The sequence below is a fragment of the Chionomys nivalis genome, chromosome 5, assembly GCF_950005125.1.
Source record: "Chionomys nivalis chromosome 5, mChiNiv1.1, whole genome shotgun sequence".
Taxonomy (NCBI): domain Eukaryota; kingdom Metazoa; phylum Chordata; class Mammalia; order Rodentia; family Cricetidae; genus Chionomys; species Chionomys nivalis.
Genome location: NC_080090.1, coordinates 66,988,373 through 66,998,664, shown reverse-complemented (window position 1 = coordinate 66,998,664; position 10,292 = coordinate 66,988,373). Strand labels below are relative to the sequence as shown.

The following is a 10,292-nucleotide window of genomic DNA, read 5'->3' as shown; positions in this document are numbered from 1 at the left end:
GTCGCTAAAGAATAGAGCCTGCAAAAGATTCCGGGACCTTGGGCCCCCAGTCCTCCTCGACAGCCGCTGTTTCCCCTCCCCCACTTCCCTTTCTCTTTCTTTCTTCTCGGGCTTGCTCGCTCCACCCCGCGATTCCGGCAAAGCTACTCGGCCAATGGCCTCGAGCCCCCGGCACACAGCAGCTGATGGGCGCGGGTTTCCTGGCCGACGCCAGCCAATCAGGCGCCGGGGGCGGGCCCGAGCTGCCAATAAAAAGTACTGAGCGGGCTGCGTCCCTGCAGAGCCGAGAATGGGAGTTGAGCGCACAGACTGAGCCCCGCACCGATCTCCTCTCCGCTCTCTTCGCCTCGCTCTCGTGGCCTGTCCACCCCATCCATCATCCCGCCGGCCACCACTAAGGTAAGCGCACGGAGAGTGCATTGCACGGTGGTCCGGGCTGTAATACCCGTACTCTATCTCCCATCTCCTGTCCGCAGCTACGGGGCCAGGGATGCTGTGCTCGTGCTTCCCGCGTGCTTGTAGCGTGCGGCCGGACGGGTTCTGTTGGGCTGTTGTGGGGCGAGCTCCGGGCCAGGCTCCGGGAAGGGCGGGGTCGCGGGTTGTTTTGATCTGCTCTCCACTTGCAGCCTGAGGCGCCGCCCCGGGAGGCGGGCGTCCCAGGGTTGGCGGAGGCTCCGGATCGTGAGACCGGGTGGTCCCTGCGGGAGTGCACTCACGCCTTAGGTGGGCTCAGGCGCCTCGATCCTCTCTTCCTGGGCGGCGCGGTTTTGGGGGGCGTCGTTGCGCTGTGGGTGGTCTGATTGATGCCGGTGGTCTCGAGTGGTGGCGCCGCTTGCCGGCTTCCCCAACGCGGGGGTCTTGGCGGCTTTACAGTATGACCGAACAATGGAGAGCCAGGACCCTGGTGTGGCCGGAGGGCTCCGCAGTGGAGAGACCGGGCCGGGAGGAGGCAGCAGCGGCGCGCGGTGCCTCCCGCGGTCGCCCCACTCTCTCCACCCGGCCTCTGCCCTCTCGGGGTATGGCCCCCTGGGAGAGGCCTTGAGGTCAACGCGGGCTCTAGGGTCGGGGCGCCGACTTTCCGGACATTTCAGTGGGAAAGGGTTGCTCTCAAAGTGGATTACCCCAACTCCTCCGGGGGCGGGAAGCGGGGATCCTCCCCCAGCCGCAAATCCTCAAGGAAACCCTCGATAGAAGAGGAAGATGGAGATTCTCGGTCCTCAGAGTCCCCTGCCAATTGCTTTGGCTTCGTTGCCTACTCTGTGAACTCCGGGGAGAGATCGCGGGTTAAATCCCACCAGCCTACTTATTCCTACACCTCCCCCTCCGAACGCTCTGGGTCCCCCACTCCATCGCCCTCGCCCAGAAAGCTCCGTTGCTTGGACCAGCGAGATACCGAGTCGGAGGAGAGGCACGAACACAGCTCTAAAAAGAGGAGGGCTAGAGAGGGCAACCCCAACCGTACATTTAATACTCTGTGGCTTGGGTGAGTAAAAGGGTAGGGAGAAGGACCCCGGTACATCTGGCGACAGCAGAAACTACTCAGAGCTTCAGAACCCATTCCATGTGAACTTGGCGCCAGTTGGTACAACATATACTAGGTAGCTGGCACCCAGCTGGTCTCGAAGAAGGACTGGAGGAGGAAGCCAGGTTCACCCAACATTTGATTAATGTTGGATGTGTAACCCAAGGCCATGTAGAATCGCAATCCTGGTCTCTAAGGGTGGTGTAGGCAGAGGTTTTAGTTCTGTGTAGGACTTGACCACGGAGCTTCTGTTCCCCAGGGGAAGGGTGAGGCTTTTGGAGGGAGAAGCAGTTGTTTTCACTTGGGCAAACATGGACAGTTGCCCGTAGAAACTTTGCCACTGTACTTCAGAAAGTTGCCCAAGTCATTGGAGAACAATATGTTCCCTTTCCAGCCATCCTGGGCGATTAGGGAGGAGGGACATTTCCTCTTGTGTTGAAGCTGGTTTTGTAGCTTCAGATTCTTAGAGCAGATTTTCCCCCACATCGTCATTTGAACTGGGAAATTTCTACTTAACAGAACATACTATCTAGTGAAATCTTCAAATATGGTCGTTTTTACATTGAAGTCAGAGTTGTCTGTGGACTAATGACTTTTTGTCACACCAGTGAAAAGTCAGCAATTGAGACCTGGCGTGGAGGAACACACCTTTAATCCCAGGGCTAGGGAGGCAGACACGAGTGGATCTCTGTGATAGACCCGTGGTCTACATAGTCAGTACCAGGACAGCCAGGGTAAGGTAGAGACTCGCTGTCTCAAAAAAAAAAAAAAAAAAAAAGTAAAACCAGTGGTGTAGCCTTTTAAATCTTAGTCCCCTTCTTTTATCTTTAAATCTAACTACGGAGTCAAGGCATAGGGGCAGCACACCTTTATTTGATCCTAGCATTCAGGAAGCTGAGGCTGGCAGATCTCTGAGTTGAAAGCTGCCCGGTGTGCACAGCAAGTTCCAGGGCTACACAGTGAGATCTTGTCTCAAATAATCTAAATGCAGGAATTTAGGAGGTGTGTGTGTGGGGAGGGGGGAATGTATGTCCGTTAAACCAATGTCAATTACGTAGTTCTTTATGGCAGTAATTTATTGTTGTATTGGGTGGAATAAGACATTCTATTAATGAACTTTTTGTCATCTTATTGTCCCCTCCTGTCACCTTTCTCAAAGTCGAGGGATATTAAGATCCCTTAACTAGCCCACCCTGAGGGGGATGATCTTTGTCTAATTATAAACTTTAATTCTTGAAAGCAGAGCGAATACTGCACCCTTTGATGTGTGGACTTCCAAAGGAGAAATCAGCCACATGCTCCGTTCTCGTGCCTCTTCAGCCATTCCTGCGGGAGACCCTCTTCGGGGTTGATGTTAATAAAATGCTTTTTGTCCCCCCAGAACACCTTCCACTATGGCCACCTCAGCAAGTTCCCACCTGAACAAAAGCATCAAGCAAATGTACATGTCCCTGCCTCAGGGTGAGAAAGTTCAGGCCATGTATATCTGGGTTGATGGGACCGGCGAAGGGCTGCGCTGCAAGACCCGCACCCTGGACTGCGAGCCCAAGTGTGTAGAAGGTGAGCGCGGGCCAGAGCAGAATGCGCACCTGGGAGTGGACGAGCAGCCTGAGAGTTGACCTTCCTTCTGGTTTTTTTGGGGGGGGGAGGGGGGTTTTGAGGCAGGGTTTCTCTGTAGCTTTGGTGCCTGTCCCGGAACTAGCTCTTGTAGACCAGGCTCAGGCTGGCCTCGAACTCACAGAGATCCGCCTTCCTCTGCCTCCCGAGTGCTGGGATTAAAGGCGTTATGCCACCACCGCCCGACTTTCCTTCTGTTTTTGTTTGCAAAGCCTTTCAAAAGCAGGGCTCTTGAGACCTCAGTCAGTTACCCATAAGCTGCTGAGCAGTCTGGAGTCATAGCAGCAATGGAGGCCTTTATTTAGCTAGAAATCATGTGTGTGCTGGCACACTGAAGGAAAATATTGGGTCATATTTGTAGGGGGTGGGAGGTTGAAGTACCTCTAACCTGGCCAAACCCAGGAACCTAGTTTGAAGGAACCATTGTAACTAGGATATATATGCTGTCTAGTTTATAGAGCCGTGGTTCTCAACCTTTCTAATTCTTTGACATTTTAGTAATTTCTCATGTTCTGGTGACCCCCCCCCCCAACCATTGCTAACTTCTTAACTGTAATTTCACTATTGTTATGAATCATAACATAAATGTCTGTGGTTTCAGATGGTCTTAAGAGACCCCTGTGAAAAGGTTTAGACGACTCAAAGTGTTGCGAGCCCCAGGTTGAGAACCATTGTTACAGACCCTTTTAGAGTGCTGTGTATAGATTGATCAGTGGAATCTGGATGCAAAACATATCCAAAGTAGTTTTTCCTGGTCTGGCCGTTTGTTTTTAGTTGGGGGCCTGATGGTGGTGGTGCACGCCTTTAATCACAGCACTCGGGATGTAGAAGCAGGTGGGCCTGTGTGAGTTTGAGGTCAGCCTGGTCTACAAAGCAAGTTCCAGTACAGTGAGGACTCTTATACATAGAAACCCTTTGTTTTTCAGGGAAGGGGCTGGGCAGCTGTCACCTACCTAGTGTAGGATGAGTTCCTCTTTTAGAGATGGTGCTGTCTGAGTGACTAGGTGACAGTATGTATCGTGCATTTGGCACTTAGCAGAATTTGGTCTCTGCCTTCAAGAACTGGAGAGACAAACTGGCCATTAAAACAGTAGCGAAAGGAAGCGTGGTAGGGACCCAGCCTTTGCCTCATCTGTAAGAGCACAGCCTGGGCTACAACGGTCAAGCCCAGGGAGGGGTGAGAGAAGGGAGATGATGCGGCCTAGTGAAGGAGTCAGCTTTTGTCCTGTGTCTTTAGTGCCTTGCTCACTGTAAGTGGCATCTGAATACCTGGTGCACTGTAGACTTAGGAGAGGAGTTGACTGTCGCTCAGGAGGGTCTGGTGATGCGCTGCTCTTGGGAATCTCAGATGAGGAACACACGGATAGGTGGGCAGAGACATCAGTTTGTCCCTAACGAGGATGCATTCACATGCCGTGCCACTTCTTTGTGTGTACGCTAAAGAAACTTACTTTGTGTGTATGCATGTTTTGCCTGTGTATGTGTTTGCCTGTGTGTATGTGTGTCCCTCTTGTGACTTATGCGGGCTCCAGGCACACACACACCTGCACAGATACATGCAAGCAAAATACCCATACACATAAAAAATGAATACGTCTCCTTAAAAATTAATTTCTCCTCTTTATTTGGCCCAGAATTACCCGAGTGGAATTTCGATGGCTCTAGTACCTTTCAGTCTGAGGGCTCCAACAGTGACATGTATCTCAGGCCGGTCGCCATGTTCCGGGACCCCTTTCGCAAAGAGCCCAACAAGTTGGTGTTCTGTGAAGTTTTCAAGTACAACCGGAAGCCTGCAGGTGTGTATGGGGTGGGTGTTTGTGTGGCTGTCCTAGTCCGGGCTTGTGATTTCTGAAAAGGCAGGGACTGCCCTTTAGAAAGTATTTTAAGAATCTAGGGCTGATTGGATGTCCATCCTACCCTGAACTCTCCTGCTGAAAAAAACAAGTGTGGTCCACCCTTTCATGGTCCCTTATATTGGTTGCATAAACAGTGGGACTCTTTTTCCATCTGTTAGCTGATAGGTGTGTCCCCAGTGAGTCTTGACCTGCTTGTACATTTAAGAACCTGTATTCCACACTTAATAGTTCGGAAGAGTTTTGGTTTAAATACCAGATCTGCAATTTGTTGCCAGTGCCCTTGGCATGCTTTTGCCCTGTGTTTCTGTTTTTGCTGAATTGTGCGTGGTTTTGTGCTCGGGGAGGGCATACCGTGGCGGGGGTGTGGGAGTCAACTGACAACTCGTGGAATCGGTTCTCTCCTGCCTGTATCTGTGGGTTCTGGAGGTAGAACTCAGGTTGCCAGGGTTGTGTGGCAGCTGCTGATCCTTTTTAAGATAAAGTTCGTCTCAAAGCCATTTGCAAGATCAAATGAATTATTATGTGCACATCATTTGGAGTACTGTTCTCAGACAGCATATTGATGCTGTCTGCCCACGACTGTGAGCACGGGGTTCCCGGAAAAGTTGTCTCTTCGTGAGGCTTACTCAACCTGCACGCGTGGGGTTGTGTTTGTGCCATGCTGTCCCTACTCAGTTTTCACATCGTTTCTTAAAAAGACTTCACTTCCACAAAGTCTCTTCCAGCACTGCCTTGGTAGCCCTGCACCTTCAGAGCCTCTGTTTTGAAAAGAAATATTCTTGGTAAAGGGTGTGCACCCTGAGCGTGGTAGCCATGGGGTTCCTGGCTCTGCTGCTTGCCTTTAACCTGGGCGTGTCACCTGACACCTGGGGCTTCGTGTTCTCATCTGAGAAAATGGAAGACTGTTAGTGCTCCCCGCAGACTCCCTTAAATGGTTAACGTTTTCCTAGCTTGGGAATGGTTTCCAGTTACTCGCCTCTCTCCCTGTCTTTCTCTCTTTCTCTCTTTTTGTACCAGACAATACTGTGTAACTGAGCACTTAAACTCACCTGCAATGGACGCCTAATGGACAAATTATTCTCAATAAAATAACAGATCTGGCCTTAAGTGCCTGAGAAACCAGGGAATCCATTTGACAACTAGAAGCAGCTGTCTTGTGAACAGAGGGTGTTAGTGTCTGGCGTGTGGTGCTTGGAACGTGGCCAGCATGCAGATAGGGCGAGCTCTTGTTTTGCTCTCGCTCCATTCCCATGAGATTTCATAGCTGACTTTAATTATAAGGAGTCTCTCAGCCTTTTCCTGCAAATTTGCAATTACCGCTTTTTCCATCTCCCTCGGTGATAGCACACAGAGGCTGGGCCCGGGTCGGTCCAGCCTGTGATGACTTCAGTTGTGTGAGAGGTTACAAGGCACCACTCCTTATAGCACGCTGATGCTTTATTCTAGAGACCAATCTAAGACACACCTGTAAACGGATAATGGACATGGTGAGCAACCAGCACCCCTGGTTTGGAATGGAGCAGGAATATACTCTCATGGGAACAGACGGACACCCCTTTGGTTGGCCTTCCAATGGCTTCCCTGGGCCCCAAGGTAAGTTCCCCTGGGTGAAAGAAAAGCTTCCTCCCCTAAGTTCTTACGTCCAGGAAAAACCCCCTTCTCTAGAGACAGAAGCAACTCCTGAATCAGAAAACACGGAGACGGGCAATGGGAACTAACGGTAGACTGCCCTTGCATCCCTCGCATCCAGAGGTAGTTAGGATCTAAAGTGATGGGAGGACGGAGGGGGTGGTTCAGTGGGTAGCGGTGCTTGCCGCCAGGCTTGACAGCCCAAGTCTTATCACTGAGACCCACTATGGTTAGATAGACGGCAAGGAATGACCCCCTCAGTTTATCCTCTGACCAGACTGCACATGCGTGTACACACAAAGTGTGAGAAACAATTCAAAGTGGGCAGTGGCTCTGCTGAGGCTGTGGCAGAGGAAATGCCTGTCTTCCCCCCTGCAGGTGAAGGCAGGACTAAGTGACTCTGGAAACAAGGGGTAGAACCTTCGAATTTTCTGGCTTTGGGGGTTTATGGATTCTCTGACTCTTCCTTGAGTGTGGGTCTTGATTCTCCTTCAGGTCCATACTACTGTGGTGTGGGAGCAGACAAAGCCTATGGCAGGGACATCGTGGAGGCTCACTACCGGGCCTGCTTGTATGCTGGAGTCAAGATTACAGGAACAAATGCCGAGGTCATGCCTGCCCAGGTAAGTGGCACTATTCTGTCACTTTCCTCCCCTCTGAAGGCTTGGCACGTGGGGACTTTGGCTTGCAAGGGTAACTTTAGAGTGGTTTGGGGTAGAGGTAGTAGTACAAGCTCGGAGCTTGAGCGGGCTTATTCTAAAGGTCAATGCTTTCTTTCTAGTGGGAATTCCAAATAGGACCCTGTGAAGGAATCCGCATGGGAGATCATCTCTGGGTGGCCCGTTTCATCTTGCATCGTGTATGTGAAGACTTCGGGGTGATAGCAACCTTTGATCCCAAGCCCATCCCTGGGAACTGGAACGGTGCCGGCTGCCATACCAACTTTAGCACCAAGGCCATGCGGGAGGAGAACGGTCTGAAGTGAGTGCCTTCCTCTGGAGCCATCTTTATCCTCATGAGGTGGAGGGGCTTTGTGTTAGGGTTGGGAAAGTTGGATTCCTCACACGGCTGTTCGTGTCACTCTCCATATTTGTCGTAAGTCTGTCATTGTACCTGTTGGAGAAGTGACACTCTAGGGATAGAATTACAGCTGTGACATGGAAAAGTTGTCACGTGGCTTCTTACTAGTGGGAAGAGGCAGGTGATGGCGGTCTTCCCATCCAGCAGATCATTTGTAGTGCATGTTAAGAGCTAGTCTGAGACACTGAGTCTCGGGTCACAAGGCAGACACAGCCTGCATGGAGTATTTGTTGATTTCTTTCGGGGTTCATATCTGCCCCTTCCCTGGAAGGTCAGGTTTCTAGTGACAGTCAAGACCCTCATCTTTACCGCTTCCACTAGGTACATCGAGGAGGCCATTGAGAAACTAAGCAAGCGGCACCAGTACCACATTCGCGCCTACGATCCCAAGGGGGGCCTGGACAATGCCCGGCGCCTGACTGGATTCCATGAAACCTCCAACATCAACGACTTTTCTGCTGGCGTTGCCAACCGCAGTGCCAGCATCCGCATTCCCCGGACTGTCGGCCAGGAGAAGAGGGGCTACTTTGAAGACCGTCGCCCTTCTGCCAATTGTGACCCCTTTGCTGTGACAGAGGCCATCGTCCGCACTTGCCTTCTCAACGAGACTGGCGATGAGCCGTTCCAATACAAGAACTAAGTGGACTAGGCTTTGAGTGATGCTGAGCCCTTCCTAATCATCCCATTCCAACTCTTTCCTGTCCCAGCTCTGCCCCCACTGTAACTCAAAGGATGGACTATCAAGGTCTTTTTATTCCTCATGCCCAGTTAATCTTGCTTTCATTGGTCAGAATAGAGGGGTCAAGTTCTTAATCTCTCCACACCCAACCCTCATCTTTTTTTTCTATCTAGCTTTTTAGTGGGGATGGGGGGTAACCACTGCTTCATCTCATCAGGAATGCATGTCCAGTAGGCATAGCTGTCACAGAGCGGGTATATTTGTGCGAGGAGGAATTTTTCTTCGGGATAGTTCCACTGCTTGGATTGACGATCTCTGTTGGTAGAGAGCTGTTAGTTCTTCAGGTAAAACTGACTTTCTGTTCCCAGTAGAAGTTAGGTGAGGAGCAGTTGGAGGGTGCTCCCTTGTACCATGTTTCCCTTGCTTGGGGGAATTTATGCCCTCCATGGAGACAGCTTAGTGTGTCGCCTGATGGACAGCCCTGCTGTAACAGAAGAAAAGGTTCTTAGTTCTTGGTCCTCCATTTATAACAAAGAGCAGAGTAGTATTTTTATATTTAAATGTAAAAACAAAAAAGTTATATATATGGATGTGTGGATATATGTGTTTTTCTAATTGAGAAAACCACCCTCATCCCTGGGTTTGCCAAGTTTAAGGGAAGAGCTTGGTTGGAAGGAAGGATCTCTTGAGCAGGGATGGGGATGAAGTACCAGAAATGCTGGTTATCTGGGGCTCAGCTTCTTCATTACTACGTAGGGTTTCCCTGCCCACTCTGCAGGAGCAGATGCTGGACAGGTAGCAGGTGGGATGCCAGTGTTTGCCACCACCTGATCCCATGCTTAGACTAAGATGCATATGTGTCCACACACGAGTTAGAGGTATGAGTTGGCTGGTCAACTTGAACATTGTTACTGACGGGGGGTGGGTGGGGATTATTTCTCGGTGGGACTAGCATGTCACTAAAGCAGGCCTTTTGATATATTAAATTTTGTAAAGCAAAACAAGTTCAGCTTCTAATCAACTCTGTAGGGTAGGGTTTCTAACTTTGCAGAACTGCCTGTTTGCGTCAATGTCTCCTTCCAGTTTGCTCTGGGAGGAACTGAGGACAGGCCTGGAGTTAAAACATTTGTCGTGTTGTATCCTAGTGTCTCGTCTCCCAGCAGAATATTCCTTCCCTCCTTAGGAATCCTATGGAGTTCTGTTTTTTCCTTTTATAATAAACACACCCCACCTCCACCCCAGCTTGCCCTGCTGTGCTCTGGTTGCTTGTGTGCCGTCCGCAGCAGGCTGGCTGCCTGTGGTTTTCTCTTGCCGTGACGACTTCTAATTGCCATGTACAGTATGTTCAGTTAGATAACTCCTCATTGTAAACAGGCTGTTGCTGCCAGAGCAGTACTTATAAATCAACCTAACGTTTATAAGATTTCCTCTGACTTGTTTCTTTGTGGTTGGGGAAGAAAAAAAAAAAAAAAACCAACGTGCAATATTTTGGTCCTTCCTTTACTGCCGAAAGAGGAGGAGGTGGTTCTGTCTTGTTTGACAAAGTAAGCTTGTTTATCTGCTTTTTAGTTTTTAAAATGGAGTCGTGCGTTGGCCAGTTTTTTTCTTGTACCTATAATCTGGGGTAAAGTGAGAGTTCTTGGTTTTTTGTTTTTTGTTTTTTTTGCTACAGGGTTTTAGTGCAATCCATTGCTGACCTGGAGTTCACTCTAGTAGACCAGGCTGGCTTCTGACTTGCAATTCTGCTTCCAACTAGGGTTTCTAGATTGAGTCTTGGCAATCCCTAGTTCCCTGTTTTATTGTTTTACAGTTCAAAGCAGTTTTGTCATCTGCAGAATGCAGGCTTCAGAATCAATGCAAGCAAGCTGCACATAAACCTAAGGAACATTTTAAACACGACTTGTGTTGG

General features: G+C 50.1%; 1 protein-coding gene across 1 annotated transcript; it reads left to right on the top strand.

Moving 5' to 3' along the window:
* Positions 1–282: 282 nt before the first annotated feature.
* Glul (glutamate-ammonia ligase) lies at positions 283–9,804 on the top strand. The gene is made up of 7 exons (XM_057769718.1): positions 283–399; positions 2,904–3,082; positions 4,774–4,935; positions 6,442–6,588; positions 7,120–7,247; positions 7,406–7,605; positions 8,026–9,804. Exons 2-7 carry the CDS (start codon positions 2,917–2,919, stop codon positions 8,342–8,344), a joined length of 1,122 nt encoding a protein of 373 aa, XP_057625701.1. The 5' UTR covers positions 283–399; positions 2,904–2,916; the 3' UTR covers positions 8,345–9,804.
* The last annotated feature ends 488 nt before the right edge of the window (positions 9,805–10,292 follow it).

Coding starts and splice junctions, on each gene's coding strand:
- Glul (XM_057769718.1), top strand. CDS start 2,917: ATGGCCACCTCAGCAAGTTCCCACCTGAACAAAAGCATCAAGCAAATG. Junction 4,936..6,441: donor GTACAACCGGAAGCCTGCAG/GTGTGTATGGGG, acceptor GCTTTATTCTAG/AGACCAATCTAAGACACACC. Junction 6,589..7,119: donor TGGCTTCCCTGGGCCCCAAG/GTAAGTTCCCCT, acceptor ATTCTCCTTCAG/GTCCATACTACTGTGGTGTG.